This window comes from Prionailurus bengalensis, chromosome D1 (genome assembly GCF_016509475.1).
Source record: "Prionailurus bengalensis isolate Pbe53 chromosome D1, Fcat_Pben_1.1_paternal_pri, whole genome shotgun sequence".
NCBI lineage: Eukaryota > Metazoa > Chordata > Mammalia > Carnivora > Felidae > Prionailurus > Prionailurus bengalensis.
This window is the reverse complement of record NC_057346.1, coordinates 107,998,178-108,017,997: the sequence shown is the minus strand read 5'-3', so window position 1 is coordinate 108,017,997 and position 19,820 is coordinate 107,998,178. Positions and strand designations below refer to the sequence as shown.

General features: G+C 54.0%; 1 protein-coding gene and 1 long non-coding RNA gene across 2 annotated transcripts in view; one reads left to right on the top strand and one right to left on the bottom strand.

The window, feature by feature from the left end:
- Nucleotides 1–2,710: 2,710 nt before the first annotated feature.
- On the bottom strand, nt 2,711–16,674 carry LOC122483944. The gene is made up of 2 exons (XR_006297506.1): nt 16,531–16,674; nt 2,711–3,056 (listed from the first exon to the last, which is right to left on the bottom strand). It is a non-coding gene; the product is annotated as an uncharacterized LOC122483944 (long non-coding RNA).
- The window catches only part of MACROD1 (mono-ADP ribosylhydrolase 1), a 142,472-nt gene continuing 137,953 nt past the window's right edge, over nt 15,302–19,820 (top strand). The window contains 3 exon segments of the mRNA XM_043581512.1: nt 15,302–15,558; nt 15,560–15,643; nt 15,646–15,733. Coding sequence (XP_043437447.1) covers nt 15,430–15,558; nt 15,560–15,643; nt 15,646–15,733 — 301 coding nt within the window. The 5' untranslated portion in view covers nt 15,302–15,429.

Below are 19,820 nucleotides of genomic sequence, written 5' to 3'. Positions count from 1 at the left end.
AGAAGGCTTGGATGAGGGTCTTGGGGCCTGCTGTGTCCTTGTATCCCCCCTTCCGTCCCCAGTGCCGTCCCTGCCCAGGGTTTTAAGTGTCCCCTCTATGGCAATGGCTTGTCTCTCCAGCTTCCTCTTTTATCCCAGCTGTCTCTGGTCCGTTCTTAACCTTGCAGCCAAGGTCACTGCAGATCCGCACCCCTTGCTTGAAACTCTTGGAGGCTTTAGACTGGGGCTCAGGGCCTGTGTGATCCGGCAGGCCTGCTTTGGCCGCCTCCTTCCCTGCCCTCCCATTTTCAGCCCCAGACTCCGGCCCCCTGACCTCTCCTAGGTGGGCTCCTTCACTCCGAGCCTGCCTGCAAACTGTTCCCTCTGCTGGGTTCCCCCTTCCACCAACTCTGCCGGGTTGATTCCCGCGCCCTGCCGGGCCGAGATGGGCTGTCAGGGTTCCTTAACAGTCCGCCTCCAACAAGTAGACTAATTTCTGCCCACTCTCACTTGCTTTCACTGTGGACCATACGTGTGTCCGTTTTTGCGCAGAGTCTGGTACGTAGTAGGTGTTCATCGACCCATCGAATATCATTGAATGTGTCAGGTGCGATGGTCCGCTGGAGAAAATGCAGTAAAGAAAGCTGACGAAAATCGCTGTTCTTGGGGCACCCCTTCCAGAATTGTTTTTAATGTCTTCATTTCTTTTTGAGAGAGAGCAGGAGAGGGGTGGAGAGAGAGACAGAAGCCAAAGAAGCCTCCAAGCTCTGTCTGAGCTGTCAGCACAGAGCCCGACGCGGGGCTCAAACCCACAAGCTGTGAGATCGTGCCCGGAGCCGGTCAGACGCTTAACCGACTGAGCCACCCAGGCACCCCCTGTGGCACTCATTCTGGCGAGGGAGACGCACCTAAAAAGTTTCTAGGGCATATCTGCTTAAGTGTAGTGGAGAAAAATGAAGCAGGGAACGGGTTAAGGAGTGTTAGGTGAGGGTGATGGTGTTACATTCTTAATAACCTGGCCAGGACACAAACCTCAGTGAGAAGGTCATATTTGAGAAAAGGCCTGAGGAATTAAGGGAGTGAGTCTGATGGAAAATCTGAAGAAGAACCTTGCAGTCCGAGGCAACAACACATGCAAAGGTCCTGGGGTGGAAGCTGCACTGAGGTGGCCAGAATGGTGGGAGCAGGGAGGAAGTGGGAGAGCTGGGTCAAGAGGAAGCAAGGGCCGAGTCCTGCCAGGGTGAGAGGCCATTGTGTTCATGCCACCACATTTTGAACAGAAAAGTGATGTGATCTTGACGGATCAGGACTCTGGCTGCAGTGTAGGTGACCTCTTAGGAGACCATTGTGGTATTCCAGGGGAGCGGCGACGGTGCCGTGGGCCACAGTGGGAGCGGAGGAGGGGTGGGGAAAGTTGGGAATCCAACTTCTGGAGGAGCCAACAGGATCTGTTCGTGCCTCGGACACGGGGCATGAAGGAGGCAGGTGATTCCGAGGCTTTGGGCCTCTTTTAACTCATCTGCTAAATACCCCCGTCCACGAGATCTTTTCATTGGTCCTTGGCAATGTCTGCAGACCACCGCACTCTTGCTGATCCCACTGCTGCCTCCCCCCACAGCTGTTCTCCAGGCTTCTTTCCCGTTCCTCCCTCTGCATAACCCGGTCTCGTCACCACTGACGTCTCCAATGGTCCTGTTACGGGCGGCACGCTACTCCGGAGGCTGGGGCTCACAGACGCGGCTTCCGTTGGGGTGGGTGGTGTCTTCTAGCCAGAGAGAGAGATGCTAGTCAACTCATCTGCGTGACTTCAAGCACCCTGCTTAGCCTCCCTGTGTTTCCGTTGCTTCTATGTTAAAATATGGATGAAAAAGGGTTTTGTTTTTGAGAGAGAGAATCTTAAGCAGGCTCCACGCTCAGTGCGGAGCCCGACACGGGGCTTGGTCCCATGATTCTGGGATCACGACCTTAGCCAAAACCAAGAGTCGAATGCACGCCTGGAGGCCCCGAAAAAGTTAACGTCAGAGTTGTGAAGATCGAGTTGTTTGATTTTTTTTTTTAATGTTTATTTTGAGAGAGAACCTGCGCATGCAAGTGGGGTAGGCGCAGAGAGAGAATCTGACGGTGGGAGCGGTGGAGCCTGATGCAGGGCTTGAACCCACGAACCAGGGAATGGTGACCTCAGCCGAAATCAAGAGCCCGATGCCCAACCCACTGAGCTACCCAGGCGCCCAAATTGTTTGATATTTGTAAAGCACTTAGAACGTTGCCTGCCTAAAGAGCAAGCACTATATGCGTTTGTTAAGAACAAATGTAGAAATGAAGATAACTAAAGAATGATGAGTCCTATAAAAATATCAAAAGATAAGGGATAGAGAGTAACCAGGGAAGCAGGGAAGGAAGGAGCTCCTAGAGGCAGGTGGTTAGTAGTGAAGGCCCCTTGGACCTGGAGTGATGAGAAGCCAGCCAGGAACAGAGTTCCAGACAGGACAACAGAAGGTGCAAAGGCCCTGAGGTTAAAACAAGTTTGAAATTTTCAAGGAACCCAAAGAAGGCTTTTTCTATGCTCTAGTGTCCTTGCCTGTAAATGGAGATGATGAAGTTCCAAGGACTTCCCAAGGTTATTCTGAGGACAGGACAAAATAATCCACACTCAAGTATTGTCAGACCCAAAACAAAATTTTGAAAGCCGCCTTTGAGAAGACAAAAATACAAGTTAGAAGGGCTGTGAATAGAAGACCCTAAAGCTTAAGTTTATCCAAGGTCACGGTAGAGTCACTCCTGAATGTTAAGAAATGTCAGCTCTTACAATTTTTTACCGACTTGGGCTTCTTCAAATCTCTTTGTAGATTCAGAGCTCTCTCGAGTGGGCCGGGGAGGCGGTGATGCAGTCCGCCAGTGTCCCCTTCCCCAGATTCCTGGAACATAAGCAGAAGCTGTGCCGCAGAAGGTGTCCTGGCCCGTGCATTACATGACAGTTTCCGAGTGATTCACGCTGCTATTTTGGTGCTTTCTGCTCTCAAGGGTGGGGAGCAAGATGCCGAAGCCTGTCTTTGGAGTCGATTCTGAGGTCGTAGATCCTGGAGCGAATGAGAGACTGAAGGAGTAAACGTGTGTGACCAAATTCTCTGCAGAACGGCACCCCCCCCCCCCCAATTAAAAATTCTCCCGCTATCAGAAGAAAGAAAACGAGCCGGAGCTCAGCAAACTCCAGAGCATGTGGGTTGGGGAATCGTTGCAGCTCAGAACTCTCGGGGTCTGTGGAACGTGGAATTCTGTTTTGGTAAGAACTTCCACTTTGGAGTGGGGATTTAAGGGGCGCCTGGGTGGCGCAGTCGGTTAAGCGTCCGACTTCAGCCAGGTCACGATCTCGCGGTCCGGGAGTTCGAGCCCCGCGTCGGGCTCTGGGCTGGTGGCTCGGAGCCTGGAGCCTGTTTCCGATTCTGTGTCTCCCTCTCTCTCTGCCCCTCCCCCGTTCATGCGCTGTCTCTCTCTGTCCCAAAAAATAAATAAACGTTGGAGTGGGGATTTAAGACAGCCTGATTTTCCTTCTGCAAGCAAGTGAGAGCAGAGTTCCATTCCGGATTCTGAAAAATGCCTAAAGAATATTTTCACGCGCACTTAACCGAGCGATTCTAACTCCCTGCTCTCCTGCTGAGGTAGAATCTAAATCCTGAGGAGCAGGGAGAGTGTGGGGGGGAAGTCAAGTGCCACAGCATTCTGTTCCATTCAGTGAACTTGTCTACGGAGCCAGGCAGCGTGCCAGATGCTTCAAAGAATAAAATGATGGTAATTATTATCTGATAATTATTCGTATGAGAGCCCCAGAGCCGAGCCTGGGACCTCACCGCTGACGTTCCCTCCCAGGGTAATCTCAGTCAGTCTCGTAGCTATAAATACTGTCTCAGATGACTCCCACACTTCTATCTTCAGCCCAGATCTTGCTCCCAAGTTCTAGGCTTGTCCACCCCGCTGTCTCCTTAATGTCTCCACTTGGTGGCTAATGGACTTCCCGATGTGTTCAAATCGGAGCTCCCAATATTCTCCCCCCAAATCGTCCCTCCCTTGACTTCCTTCCCATCAATGTCCTCCTTATTCTCGGACTGGTTCACGCTGAAAACTCTGGAGGTGTCCTTCACCCCCGTCTTCCACAACCACGTCCGGTCTGTCAGCAAACTCCGTCAGCTGAGCATAGACCCACAGACTCTCCAGCCGTCTTCTAGCTTTGATTGGGGAACTTTGAGCCAGCGGGTGACCGGAGTCGGAGGGGACAACTTTGCAAGACGTCATGCGAGAGAGCCTGTGCTCACAGGCCGTATCCTGTGCGAGGTACAGGGTTGGGTTGGGGGGTGGGAGGAGAGCTTCTTTGGATTCAGGGAACCGCGGAGGTGAGCCCAGTGAGGACACTGACAACAGCCATGGTGGTGGACTGGAGCTCTTCCTAAGGGTTAGGGCGCCACACACTCTCCCCCTGCAACCCGAGATCCCCCGACAAGAATCCTTGTCGTAACTGGGGTAATGTTTCCTCACAAGCTGGGTAGGGAGGGGGCTGGGTAGGGAGCTGGAGTCAGAATGGGTTGGTCCCAAGGTTCAGGTTCTCAACCTGGCCGATTTTGCCCCCAGAGGACATTTGGCAATGTCTGGAGACATTAAAAAAAAAAAAAAATTTTTTTTAAGTTTATGTATTTATTTTGAGAGAAAGCGCGTGCAAGCAGGGGAGGGGCAGAGAGAGAGGGAGAGAGAGAGAATCCTAAGCAGGTTCCGTGCTGTCAGCGCAGAGCCCGACTCGGGGCTCGAACTCACGAACCCCGCGATCGTGACCTGAACCAAAGAGTCAGACGCTTAACCCACTGAGCCACCCAGGTATCCCTGGAGACATTTGTGATCGTCACAACGTGGAGGCCAGGGATGCTGCCGAACATCCTACCGTGCACAGGCCAGCTCCCTGCAACTACGTGGTCCCGAGTGAACTGAGGCTGAGAAAGTCTTACCCAAGGAAACACAAGACATATTTCTTGCACGACTGAGCTTGGTTGAAACTTGGGAGTGAAGCCTGCTACACAGCAAAGCAGATTTAAATTGATCAGGGCGTGGGGCGCCTGGGTGGCTCAGGGGGATAAGCATCTGACTCTTGACTTCAACTCAGGTCATGATCTCACAATTCATGAGTTCAGGCCCCACGTCGGGCTCCGTGGTGATAGTGCAGAGCCTGCTTTGGATTCTCTGTCTCTCTGTCTGTCTCTGTCTCTCTCTCTCTCCCTCTCTGCCCCTCCTCTGTTTGCTCTCTGTCTCTCAAAAAATTAATTAATAATAAATTGATCAGGGCACATAATATGACAGGCAACACTAAGAAGGCTGTGAAGGAGCATTCTGGGACATAAGGATAGTGCAAATTCACGGATACCTGCCTCCGTTGAAAGGGAGTCCATGTCCCTTGAATTCGGTGGCCTCTGCAATCACTTTGACCCATAGAATACACTGGAAGTGTCACTGCGCCAGGTTCCAAGCCTTATAAAACTGCCAGCTTCCTCCTCCTGTCTTTTGGGACACTCCCTCTCGGAGCCCCTGTGCTGCCCATGTCAGAAGTCTGACTGCCCCAAGGCTGCCATGGTTGACTGGCTAAGGGACCCCAAGCTAGCCACACGGAAGGCCCCAGCTGTTCAGCCGTCCCAGCCCAGGTATGAATGGGAAGCCACATTGGACCCTCCAGCCCAGCGGCACCTCCTGCTGAGTACCACACAGTGTCCCCAGCGAGGCCACTTGGAACAGAAGAATCCCCTAGCTGAGCCCTAACCCACAGATCACGAGATTCAATCAAATGGCTGTTGTTTCCCGCCGTCAAACCAGACTAGCTTAAGGTAGTTTGTCACACAACAATACATAACCAGAAGGGTCCCCCCCGCCCCCCAAGGGCTGTTTCTCTGCTTCCTTCTTTTCTGCTGATGCTAGAAATCCTGCTGATACAGAGCTGTGCCTGTTCCGGGCACTCCTCTCCAGCTCTGTCCCAACTCCTTGTCCCAGTGCCATTGTCTCCCAGGCTGCCGAGAGGCACCCTTAAAAAGCAGCTGGTCCTGGGGACGCTGGGTGGCTCAGTCGGTTGGGCGTCCGACTTCGGCTCAGGTCATGATCTCACGGTCAGTGAGTTCGAGCCCCGCATCAGGTTGTGTGCTGACAGCCCAGAGCCTGGAGCCTGCTTCGGATTCTGTGTCTCCCTCTCCCTCTCTCCTCCTCCCCAGCTCATGCTCTGTCTCTCTTGTCTCTCAAAAATAAACATTAAAAAAAATGTTTTTAATTTAAAAAAGTCAGCTGGTCCTCAACCTTGACCAATACACCCTCCAGAGGTGTCCCCGTGTGTGGAATCCACACCCCACGTGGCACTCGGCCCTCCCCCTTTCCCCTCACCTCCACAGGCTTCGGCTTCTCTGGCCCTTTTCCGCTCTTTGAACTCTCTCTCTCTCTCTCTTTCTCTCTCGGCAGCTCCAAGCGCTGCCTGAAATGACTTGTACTAGCTGACTTGGTTACTTTGTGTCTCCTGCACTAGACGTGGCTTCCAGGAGGGCAGGGCCGGTGATCTGTTCACTGCTGGGCGAAGTTGGGGGCCTGGGACGTTGTGCACACTTGTAAGCATGTGGCAAATGAGCGAACGAAACCTGTCACCCCTTGGCTCCCACTGTGGGTCCCTTGGCCTTTCCGAGAGGGGCTCTCTGATGGTTTTTTTTTTTCCCCCGGACTTCTTCGCTCCCGATTCTGCTCATCCTCTGGACCTAATGGTTGGTTCCCCGCAGAACCAGATGTCACAAGCTCACCGTCTCCTTTCCGCCACCGGTTTCTCGAGAGCTACCAAGTGGTGGAGATGGCGAGTGTGGGGAAACGGGCCCGCTCATGTCCGGCCGGTGGGAAGGTAACACTTAGCAACATCAGTTCAAAATAAAAAAGCAATTCCACCCTTAGGAATTTATCCCACCGGTAAGCCCAGCCTGGTGGCACAAGGGTGTATATCACAGCCCCGTTTGTGACAGCCAAAGGGATGATAACCACGTGCCTCCGTGGAGGATGCTGGGATGCTGCCTCTTGCTCGGGACGGAATTGTGTGCCCCAAATTCCTGTGCGGAAACCCTCACCCCTCACTGTCATGATCCTGGAGGCAGAGACTTTGGAAGGTGGCCCTCGTGATGGGATTCGCGCCTTCATAACGCGAAGCCCTGGAGGGCTTCTTTTCTGTCTCTCTGCCGTGTAAGGACAAGCCAGCAGGCCAAGCAAGAAGGCCGCCATCTGTAAGCCATGTGGAGTGTCCTCACCAGAACCTGAGCCATGCTGGCACCCTACTCGAGGATTCTCAGCCTCCACGACTGTGAGAAAAGAAACCTCTGTTGTTTGAGCTAAGGAGAAAGAGAGGGAGAAGGAACGGGGGAGGGAGAGGGAGAGGGAGAGGGAGAGGGAGAGGGAGAGGGAGAGGGAAAGGAAGGAAAGAAGGAAGAGAAAGAAAGGAAGAAAGAAAGAGAGAGAGAGAAAGCAAAAGAAGAAAGAAAAAGAAAGAAAACAGGATGCTGCCCCAGAGAATGGAATATTTGTGAGCATTAAAAGGAATGCTCGCGGGGCGCCTGGGTGGCGCAGTCGGTTAAGCGTCCGACTTCAGCCAGGTCACGATCTCGCGGTCCGTGAGTTCGAGCCCCGCGTCGGGCTCTGGGCTGATGGCTCGGAGCCTGGAGCCTGTTTCCGATTCTGTGTCTCCCTCTCTCTATGCCCCTCCCCCATTCATGCTCTGTCTCTCTCTGTCCCGAAAATAAATAAACGTTAAAAAATAATAATAATAAAAAATAAATAAATAAATAAAAGGAATGCTCGGGGGCGCCTAGATGGCTCAGTCCGTTAAGCATGTGACTTCAGCTCAGGTCATGATCTCGCAGTCTGTGAGTTTGAGCCCCGCGTCGGGCTCTGTGCTGACAGCTCAGAGCCTGGAGCCTGCTTCGGATTCTGTGTCCCCCTCTCCCTCTGCACCTACGCCACTTGTGCTCTGTGTCTCTCTCTCTCTCTCAAAACATAAATAAACATTTTATTTTTTTTTTAATTTTTTTCAATGTTTTTTTTATTTATTTTTGGGACAGAGAGAGACAGAGCATGAACGGGGGAGGGGCAGAGAGAGAGGGAGACACAGAATTGGAAACAGGCTCCAGGCTCTGAGCCATCAGCCCAGAACCCGACGCGGGGCTCGAACTCACAGACGCCAAGATCGTGACCTGGCTGAAGTCGGACGCTCAACCGACTGCGCCACCCAGGCGCCCCAAAACATAAATAAACATTTTAAAAGAGAATGCTTGCGGAGCTACTGATATGGAAACATGCCCATGATGTACTGTGGAATGAAGAAAGTTAGTTGTGGAACAGTGTGTATGGCCAAACATTATTTTTGTAAAAAAAAAAAAAAAAGAAGAAAGAAAGAAAGAAAAGAAGTAGAAAAGAAAGAAATTTGTGTGTGTATATCTTCATATACGATTATAAATGCACGGAAAGAGACTAGAAGGTTACCTAGCTGACTACCAAAATTGATACATACCTCTGTGGATGGGGATGGGGAGAGGGGGCTGTATTTAGTTGGCTAGGGCTGTCGTAAATAAATACCACAGCTTTTGGTGGCTTCAACAACAGAAATTTATTTTCTCACAGTTCTGAAAGTCTGAGATCAAGGTGTTGGCAGATCTGGTTTCCTCTGAGGCCTCTCTCCTTGGCTTGCAGATGGCTGCCTTCTCACTGTGACCTCACATGGTCTTTCCTCCGTGTGTCTCCATGTGTCCAACTTCCCTCTTCTTACAAGGACACTACTCAGATTGGGTTACGGCTCACCCTAACAGCCTGATTTTTGTTTCTAAAAACGTTTTGGAGTGCCTGGGTGGCTCAGACGGTTGAGCGTCCGGCTTCGGCTCAGGTCATGATCTCACGGTCTGTGAGTTCGAGCCCCGCGTCGGGCTCTGTGCTGACAGCTCCGAGCCTGGAACCCGCTTCTGATTCTGGGTCTCCCTCGCTCTCTGCCCCTCCCCCGCTCACGCTCTGTCTCTCTCTCTCTCTCTCTCTCTGTCTCTCTCTCTCTCAAAAATAAATATTAAAAAATTTTAAATAAAAATGTTTTAACATTTTTAAATTTATTTTTGAGAGAGACCGAGAGACACAGAATCTGAAGCAGGCTCCAGACTCTGAGCTGTCAGCACAAAGCCTGATGCTGGGCTCAAACTTGTGAACCCCTGAGCCGAAGTCAGCCTCAGCCACTTAACCGACTGAGCCACCCAGGCACCCCATGCGGCCTTTGCTTTCCATTGTGGTGTTTAAATTTGTTACAGTTGGGGCACCTGGCTGACTCAGTCCATGGTGGAGCCTGCGACTCTCCAGGTTGTGGGTTTGAGCCCCACATTACTAGTCGAGGTTTTTGTATGCTTCAAGCTAAGGGTCCCCTCGGCATCCACATTCTTCCCAGGCCTTCTCTGAAGTCTGAGGGGGTGGGGGACAGCTAAGGCCTGCAACCCTCTCCAGACGACAGACCTGCCCCCAGAGGAATCGGGGAGGGGCGCCCTCTGCCGTCCAGGCCCGTGATTTATAGTTACCCAAGCTGGACACTTGGAACCTCATAATCCAGTCTTCCCTTTGACGCCTCCCATTATAATGACTGTGCAATACTGGCCAATGACACAGACAGTAAAATGGAACATAGGCAGGTGATAAAGTAAAATACGAAGACAGCATTACAACCTGGATGGAGGGAGACACAAAACTGGGATCACACAGTGAAGATATTAGGGGGACCGGGGAGGCACAGGGGCTCCCCCACCTGCGTTGAAGCGGTTAAAAGAAGGAAGGCGACCTGGTAAAAGTGGGGTCGAGTTGAAACCTGAGGGACTGTCAGGAAAGAGGGACGCACTGGGCTGTACAGGTAAGCTCCTGGAGAGAGGCATGGGCTTGGGGGTCCCTTCAGACCTGGGTCCTGCTCTGCTCTTAAATTTCAGACTAGTAGCAGGAAACCCTCACTATATTGCGGTCCCGGATTCCCCTGTGCCTTCAGCCCTGCTGTCATGGGGAATCTGTTCTTCTGGTGGCTCAGCAAACCCTGAGATGCTTGCTGGAAGCCGGCGAAGCAAACCCAGAATCTTGGTATTCAGGAATACAAAGGGATAAGTTTAGGAATAAGTTTGGTTACATCGTGCCAATATCGGAGTGTTTATTTAAGGTTTTGAGACACTTAAGTCAATCCGTCCCATTTGATTTGTGAGGTTTTTTTTTAAGTACTCTCTGCACCCAAGGTGGGGCTCGAACTCATGACCCCAAGATGGAGCGTCGAATGCTCTACCGACTGAGCCAGCCAGGTGCCCTTGATTTGTGGTTTTAATTAGATCAAATGGCTGTAATAATTCCTCCCATCCCCGTTCGCCTGCCTTTGCAAGGAGATTCAGCTGTTCCTCCCAATTAAGCTGTCACGCCTCGGGGCTCCTGGGTGGCTCGGTCGGTTAAGCATCCGACTTTGGCTCAGGTCATGATCTTGTGGCCTGTGTGTTCGAGCCCTGCATCGGGTGCTGTGCTGACAGCTCAGAGCCTGGAGCCTGCTTTGGATTCTGGGTCTCCCTCTCTCTCTGCCCCTCCCCCATTTGTGCTCGCGCGCGCTCTCTCTCTCTCTCTCAAATAAGTAAATATGAAAAAAAGAGAGAGATTGTGTCTCTTTTTTCATGTCTTCAAATCTCGGCTGGCCTTGTGACCCACATCAAATAAGAGAACGTGGTGGAAGTGATGTAGTGTGCTTTCCCGTTCAGGCCTTAAGAGGCATTGCAGCGTCAGTGGTCACCCTCTTGGAGCATGTCCTTGAGACCAGCATGCCGTGAAGCTGCCCCTGTCTAGCCTTTTGGAGGATAAGAGGCCTGTGGGGCAGAACCAAGGGGCCTGGCTGATAGCCAGCACCAACTGCCAGCATGGGAGTGAGGCCATCCTGGGACCCCCGCCCCAGTTAGGTTGTCACAGGCCTGCAGCCACAAGAGTGACCCAGGCAAGTCCAGCAGATGAACCTTCCAGCTTATCCCAGACCAAACTGCTGACTCTATGCCCTGGTTGTTATTATTATTATTATTATTAATTAATTTCTCTATTTGGTGGGGGGATTTCCATATTTTTTTAAGTTTCTTTATTCGTTTTATTTTTTTATGAATATAATTTGTTGTCAAACCGGCTTACAGTTATTTATTTTTTCAATGCTTATTTCTTTTTGAGAGGGAGTACAAGTGGGGGAGGGGCAGAGACAGAGGGAGACACAGAATCCGAAGCAGGCTCCAGGCTCTGAGCTGTCGGCACAGAGCTTCACACGGGGTTTGAACTCACGGGACTGTGAGATCATGACCTGAGCTGAAGTCGGACGCTCAACCCACTGAGCTACCCGGGCACCCCGCCCTGGCGATCATTTTAAGCCAGTAAGTTTTCAGTAGTTTATTATGCAGCAATGGATAACTGACACCGTACAAAAGGATCTAAGTTTATAAACAGCATTTGAACATTTAAGATAATTGATTTATGATATTTACAAGCGTAATCTATTAGTATATAGGAACTGTGTAACTGATTAGAAAAAAATATGTTTGGCTGGGGAGGGGAGAGTAAGGTGCGGGGAGGGACAGAGTGCCCTCATCCCACAGCCCCTCTCAGGGTGTAAAGAAAAAAGAAGAAAAGGGGCGCCTGGGTGGCTCAGTTGGTTAAGTGTCTGACACTTGATTTCAGCTCAGCTCATGATCCCAGGGTTCCTGAGATTGAGCCCTGAGACCGGCTCTTTGCTGACAACACAGAGCCTGCTTGGGATTCTCTGTCTGTCTGTCTGTCTGTCTCTCTCTCTCTCAAAATAGATACATAAACATTAAAGAAAAAAGAACAAAAAAGAAAGAAAGCATCCTTGTTTGAAATACTTATATATATCCCTGTTAGATGGGTAGGTCTCCTCTGTTGAGTTTGAGAAGATCAGCTGTTTTATCTCTGTAAAATGTAGTTTAAAATCTATTAGGGAATTTAATTACCTAAGTTTGTAATGGGTATGCATTTTTAGAAATTAATCTGTTGAACCTATGAGTTAATTAAATATTCATCAAAGAATAAGTGAAAGTAATTGTTCTTATTTTTATACAAAAATTAGTAGATTTATAAATAGAAAACTAGATTTGCAAGTTGCACTTGGCTGTTTAAGAAAGACGAGTTCTTTTTTTAATTTATAAGTTTAATAAATACAGTATTAATTTAAACACAAGCAGCAGTTGCTAGCTTTTCTCTGCACGAGAGCCCCTCTCCAACATTAGAGATCCTCAGCTGATGAAATCCGACACTATAGCCCTGCTGGAAGCTTCGGCATTCCGTGGACTTCCATGCCTTTCCTCCTGTGCATCCCTCTGCCTGGAATACCTCGGACACATACACATCTTTGATAGCTGGCAACATTTTACCTTTTTCAAAAGATCCAGCTCAAACTCCACAAGGAGGTCCTGCCTTGCCGGGGCAGAACCATGCTTCCCTGGCCACATCCACCCAGGGGTGTGGGGCCCAGGCCTCTCTTAGACCAGACTTGGGGGGCTGTGAGCTGAAACCTTCTCTATCCTGGCTGCCATGTGAGAACAGAGCTGAATCCCAGCAAAAGAAACAGAAGGACTGGTACAGATGCCCAGGGTGTGCCGGGCACTTCAGAGGCCTAGCTGTGGGGGATGTAGATTTCATGCTCTGTGCAGAAAGGCAGCCTCCTGATTGGGCACCAAGATTTTCTATGGCTGAGGCCCCTGTCTCTCCCTGTATCCTCTTCCCCAGACCATGCCAGGAAGGGTACAGTAGGCAGACTAATGGCTCCCCAAAGATGTCCACATCCTCCTCCCTGGAGCCTTTTACATGGCAAAGAGGAATCAAGGTTACAGATGGAATTAATGTTACTAATCAGAAGACGTTAAGGAGGGAGCTCGTCATGGATTATCCTGGTGGGGCTGGTAATAATCACAAGGTCCTTGAAAATGGGGAAGTGGAAGAGAGTCACAGGCAAGGGCCACTATGGAAGCATGGTTGGGGAGAGGCAACATCGTGCGCTTTGAAGATGAAAGAAAGGTGCTGTGAGCCATGGCATGCGGGTGCCTCATCCTAAGCTGGAAAAGACCAAAAAAAAAAAAAAGCCTCCAGAAGGGAGCAGAGCCTTGCTAACACCTTGATTTTTAGCCCAGGGAGACCCCTGTCAGACTGCTGTCCTACAGAATGTTAAGACAATACATTTGTGGGGCGCCTGGGTGGTTCAGTCGGCTGAGCGCCCACTTCACTTCAGGTCATGATCTCGAGGTTCATGAGTTCGCGCCCCGCGTCGGGCTCTGTGCTGACAGCTCGGAGCCTGGAGCCTGCTTTGGATTCTGTGTTTCCCTCTCCGCTCCTCCTCTCCCGCTCACACTCTCTCTCTCAAAAATAAGTAAACATAAAAAAAAAAAAAAGATAATACATTGTATATAGTTTAAGCCACTACAGTTGCTGAAACTTGTTACACCAGTGGAAAAAAAATACATCGGGGGCAGGCGTGGGTGGCTCAGTCCGTTAAGCGTCTGACTGGCTCGCGTCATGATCTTGTGGCCTGTGGGTTCGAGTTCTGCGTCTGTGCTGACAGTTCAGAGCCTGGAGCCTGCTTCTGATTCTGTGTCTCCCTCTCTCTCTGCCCCTCCCCTGCTCATGCTCTGTCTGTCTGTCTCTCTCTCAGAAATAAACATTAAAAAAAAATAATAAAAAAAATACACGGAGTCAGCCACACGCTTCATTTTTTGAATCGGTGACATCTGCGTAATTCCTTTCCGGACCACAGATGAGAACCAACCAACCAGGTCCAAGTCTGGGCTCCGACCCTCATGGGCCACGTGGACCGCCAGCCAGTGTTCATCCGTGCCCTGGGGCAGGGCTGCCTCACCTGGCCCTTGGGAGCACATCACAAGTTCGTGGAGGTACAGCAAATGGAAGCAGGGCTCTTAGTTCAGTGCCAGCTGGGACCTAGCGTCCGGTAAATGGTTGCTGTCCGGGTTGTAGTTGGTAGTTGGCAGGGCCCTTCTTGCTTTGCTGACTTACAGGAGAAGTGATGAGTGGTGACATGACCTCCATTCTGGGGGCCTGACTACCACATCCTGCTGGCCTCTTCCAGAGAGCGTGCAGGCCTCACTAGTGGTCCTGGAGAGTTGGGGACCCTTGGCCCTTCGTTCCTGGCCCCTGGCTTCTGATCTGCCCTCTCCACCCTCGTCCCAGGCTGATCACCGCCTCCTCCCTGCAGGCAGGTCTGTGCTGGTCCTCCCGGTGGTGCCAGCTGTAACCACGCAGCTCTCTGTGTGATCCTCCCCACAGTCCTGTCCCAGGGTTCTTGCCATATCCTGCACCAGAGAGGCCTGGAGCACAGGGGCAGGTCTGCAACCAGCCAGACCTAAGCCCTGAGCCCTGTCTTCTCCTTAATTTATAGCCCTGGGGGCGCCTGCTTTTGGCTCAGTCAATAAAGCATGCCACACTTAATCTCAGGGACCTGAGTTCAAACCCCACATTGGGCGGGGAGCCTACTTAAAAAAAATTACAGCTCAAGAAGCGAGTCTCCAGAGGCCTGTGGACCCCAGTGTGGCGAGCTGGTCCTGGAACCTTCTCTGGGACCCTGGCTCTTCCTCAGGTTGTAAAAAATACCTGTTATATTTATCAGATAATATTAATAGCACAGAAAAACAAGCATATTTATATTTTAAAAAATCTATCGTCATCGTCTTCGTAAAAAATGAGAGAAAAAAATACAAAGAAAACGTCCCTCCAATTCTTCCATCGAGAACGCCTCCTGGAAATCTAATTTTCTGCCTTCCAATTCCACTGTTTCCACCCCTTGCCTCCCAGGCTGCTCTCGATTTGGCTCCAGCCGCGTCCCCGCCCAGCTGCCTGGGGAAAGTCGCCGAGCCGGACCTACCCGTTGGCGCTGCTTGTCACCTCCCGCGGGCGGGCCGGGACCGCGGCTCCGGCGGAATGGGGGGCGGGACGGGGTGCGGCCGCGCCCAGGGTCCGGGGCGGGGGCCGAGGGCAGAGGCGGGCCCGGGCCGCGCTGGGGATGGCGGGCGGCCCCACAGACCGGGAAGTTGGCGGCGAGCCCCGAGGGGGCGCCAGGCCACCGCGCGACCCCCTGAGAAGCAGGAGCCTCCCGCGCGGCGCGATCCCGGGCGCCTGGAGCCCGCGGGGTCCGGGCGGGGCGCGCACGTGTGTATACGAGTGCGGGGGCCCGTCGGGCGGCCGGGACTACAAGTTCCAGGGTGCCCAGCGGCGCGCTCGGGGTTTCTGGCCGCGCGGCCCGCCGGCTCGGAGCCGGTCGCCGCGGGCGTGCACACACCGCCGGGTCCCGAGCGGCTCAGGGAGAGACTCTCCCAGCACCGTAAATAGAGTCCAAGTGGGCGGGGAGCCGCCCCGCGCCGCCCGCTCATGTCTCTGCGGAGCCAAGTGTCCGGCCGCCTGGCACAGCTGCGCGCGGCGGGGCAGCTGCTCTGCGTCCCGCGCCCCTGGCCCGGCCCCTCGGCGGGTGCCACGCGGACCCGCAGCAGCGCGTGCGGTCCCCCCGGCGTCCCTGGGCGCCTGCGGCCCCGGCGCGCGGACCCCAGCGGGAGTTGGGGCTTGGGGGGCGGCGGCGGTGGGGCGGAGAGGAGAGCCGGGGTGCGCACCTGGGCCCCCCTGGCCATGGCGGCGAAGGTGGACCTGAGCACCTCCACCGACTGGAAGGAGGCAAAATGTAAGTGTCAGCAGGAGGGGGGCGCGAGGGGCGAGGGCGGCCCCACGTGGGCCTTCCCCGGCTGGACAGCACCCCGCCCGCAGCCTCTTCCGCCCGGGAGGCCCGGGGAAGTTAAGGCCTCGTATGCCCCAGTATGGACCCCTCCACTCACAGCCACGCCCCCCCTCCCCCGTGCGCCCTGCCCCCCCCTCCCCCCCCTGCAAACCACTTCATTCCGTACGAGGTCCGGGCCCCCTGTCGGGGGTAGTGTGAGGAGGACGGCCTTACCCCGCCCGCATGGGTCCCAGGGCACCCCCAGAGATCATCCAGGACCTACCGCCTGACTCCGTTGTGCAGGAGGGAAACTGAGCTGCTAAGCCCAAGGTCACTGGGAGTTGGTGGCAGCCCAGCTGACGTTGGGCTCCTGAATTCCCCATGCTTTGTGTAGCATGGTTTCTCAAGTGGTGGCATTTTAGGCAGAGTGGCAGGAAGTGGGCCGAGGGGGACAGCTCTGGGTCTGGGGTCCCACCTGGTAGGATCAGATGGCCCCCACAGAGTGGCCTCCCTGGGCAGGCCAGTCCAACCTCCACCCCGCCCCTACCCTGCAGGCCTGTCTCTCTGGGCACATGATGTAGTGCCCTTTTGCCCTCATCCCTGGCCTCTGGCCACTTGTGAACAGTTTCTGCCCCATTCCTGGGGGACAGAGGGCTGAGGGGTTGGGGAGAGGCAGGGCAGGGAGGGATGGGGCATTATGTCTGTGAGAACAGTGACCCCCCCCCCCTCCGCCCCGCACCCCCAGGAATCAAGCCATTTCCTACCGCTCCGGGATGGGTCGTGAGTCCTGGTCGGGCATGAGTCCCAGGGCTGGACTCTGGGCCCCTGCACAGAACAGCGAAGGGAGGGAACCCGGCCTGCAGAGCCCCAAATAGTCAGGCCGCCCAGCTGCCCCTGCCCTTCACAGCCTGCTCAGAGAGCTCCTGTAACCATTCCTGGCTGGATCCCCTTTCAAAAGCACAGGGGAGGTGGCTCATTGGCTGGGCCCCTGTGGTGGAGTGGGTGCGGCCACCGGGTCTGGCGGGTCTGGCCAGGCAGGCCTGGGGCTGGCCTGGGGTGGGGGGTGGAGGTAAAGGGCAGGCGCCTCTCAGAATTAAGGTAGAGTTCAAGATGACTTCCCCCTGTCGTGAATAGTGTTCCTTCACCGGGATCTTAAAGCTCGGGCAGAACACTTGACTTTGCTCCATGCACACAGTGTCCGTCGTGCCCTCAGCCCTGGCCCTAGAACACTGGTTAGGGCGGGGGGTTGGGGGAACTGGCAGAGACTCCTGGCACAGGGACTGTCCCCACGGGGGAGCCTGCTTCCCCTTCCCTGTCAGAGAGCAGCAAGCCAGCTTGGTGGGAAAGAAAGCGAGGGAGGCAAGGGGCCCAGCCACCTGCTCCTGGATCTGCCATTATTTCTAGGATCCAGCTCCCCACCCCCTCCCGTTCCCCGGTGCCCCTTGAAAACTTCCAGACCTTGTGAAGCTGACAGGCCAGGGATTCCCAGACTACTGTGGTGTCTCTGCTTGGAGCTGGGATTTCCATTCATTCATCCTTTTTTTTTTTAAGTATAGTTAGTTACTTTTAAGTACTCTGTATACCCGACGTGGGGCTTGAACTCACGACCCTGAGGTCAAGAGTCTCATGCTCTTCTGACTGAGCCAGCCAGGCGCCCCTCATTCATCCATTTTTACTGAGCGCCTTCTATGCGGCCAGCACTGTTCTGCTGCTGGGATTCAGTCATGAGTGACATAGGCGAGGTCCCTGCCCTCACGAAGCTTCTTCCCTAGGGGAAGGAAACAGTTGAAAATGTGGTCAAGCCAATGGGGCGGTGCCAGACAGAGGTCACTGCTGGGAAGAAACCATGGCAGATGGCGCTGCCTGAGCTCCAGTATCCAGTCAGGGGGCAGTGGGGGGGGGGCAGCCTTGCCCCAGGAGCCGCGGCCCCGGGTGCAAAGACCCCCAGCAGGCTTGTCGGGGTGATCTGTGTGTTTTAGTGAAATATTTTTGAGTCACAGGTTATCCCCAAATTCAGGCGCTTAAGACGGCAAACAACGGTTATTATCTCAAGTGTCTGAGGGTCAGGAACCTAGGGGTCGCTTAGCGGGGTGGTTCTGTGTGAGGGTTTCCCGGAGGCCCACTGGGACTTAGTTACGGCCATCCCAGGTGGCTCATTCACATAAAGTGGCCGTTGGCTGAAGGCCTGAGTTCACTGCGGGCGGGGGCGGGGGGGGGGAGGGGGTCTCTCCACGAGGCTGTTTGGGTGCCCTCACGACATGGCAGCTGGCTTCCCCCGGAGCATATAACCCAAGACAGGGAGCGTGAGGCGACCAAGCCAGAAGCTACGGTGCCTTTCTGTGACCTAGTTTGGCCGACCCGTCTGTTTTATTCTGGGGCTTAGCATGGAGTCATGGAGTCTGGCCCAGATTCAAGGGGAGGGAAATTTGTCTCTACCTTTGGAAGAGAGGAGGCTCAAAGAATCCGAGGCATCTTTTTAAAACCACCACCCCCCCCCGGGGAGCCGCTTTAGCTGGAGCCTGCCTCTGATTGGGGTCCAAGCTTTGGTCCTCCTGGGGAGGCCCCCACACCATTCCTTCATTCTGCTTTTTTTTTCTTTTTTTAAAAAAAATTTTTTTAAACATTTATTTATTTTTGAGACAGAGAGAGACAGAGCATGAATGGGGGAGGGGCAGAGAGAGAGGGAGACACAGAATCGGAAGCATGCTCCAGGCTCTGAGCCATCAGCCCAGAGCCCGACGCGGGGCTCGAACTCACGGACCGTGAGATCGTGACCTGAGCTGAAGTCGGATGCTTAACCGACTGCGCCACCCAGGCGCCCCTGCTGTTTTTTTTCTTTATTGCTGTGTAGTGTGCCATGGCGTGGACCTACCCCACTTCGGGTGCCCATTCTGTGGGTGGGCGTTTCGTTTTCCAGTTCGGGGCTGTTGGGAATAACGCTGCTCTGATCATTCCCGTACGTGCCTTTGGTGGGCACACGCTCTCCTTTCTCTCGGGGATATACGGACATAGGCCCCCAAAGGCCTGTCTGTGCCCGAGACGATCCTCTCTCGAAGACTGGCACACAGTAACCAAGCTCACGGGAGCCTGATGGAGCGTCAGAAGGTTGACGCGGCGCTCTCGGAGGGAGATATGATCACACGGGGTCTGGAAACTCGCGTGTGCCTGGGCGGGGCCTCCTCTCCCCGTGGAACAGCCACGTGGAAGCCAAAGCATAGTCTGAGTTCACTCGGCGGCCTGTGCTCTCAGCTGCGGAGCTGGGGGAACGATTGTGGAAGCTGCCCCCACCGTCCTGGGCAGGCTGGGCAGGGCTTCCCTGCAAGGGGTGGGCCTGCCCACCGAGGAGCCCCTTCCTTGGGTGGTCGGTCACTCGCTCAGCGTTTCAGTCTCTTTGTAGTGCCGAGTGCCTGCCCTGGGCCCTGGGATGTCTCAGCTCCTGGCCCCGTGAGTCCCCTGGACACATGGCCGAATTTCCCTAATTTAATTCCCTCAGTGATGGGGGGGCCTCATCATCCCCCCAGATAGTGCCTTTTTATCAGAAGATTGTTGTACTGTAAAGGGAGTTGGGCACGAGGTTACTTAAGGTTGAGCACTGGGGGCATCTAGGGGCTGTGTCCCCACAGGGTGGGGTGCAGCCTTCGGGAGAAGGGCCACAGGTCCTCCTTCTGACCCGCAGTGGGGGCAGAGCGAACTGCTAAAAAGAGGGTGGGCATTGGTGTCACCAGACATGGGCAAGCCCCAGCACCCCTGCCTCCACGCTCCCCGTGCCTCGGTTTCCCCATCTGCGAAACGGGGCCAACAGCACCTGATTCCGTGGGTCGTGCTGGGCTCGCCTCAGAAACCATTTTGAATATGGTGGCCCCCCACGGTGTCCCAAGGGTCCCCAGCGGCCCCCTTTCTTGCCACCCCTCAGGCCCGTCTCCCCTGTCTGCTCTGTTTTGGCCACAGCAACACTGGGCCCGTATAAACTTGTCTCCCTCGTGGTCTCAAGTGTTGGAGCCCCGACCTGTGTATCCTGAGCCTCGTTTCCTCTCCGCAAGCTCGCGCTCGCCTG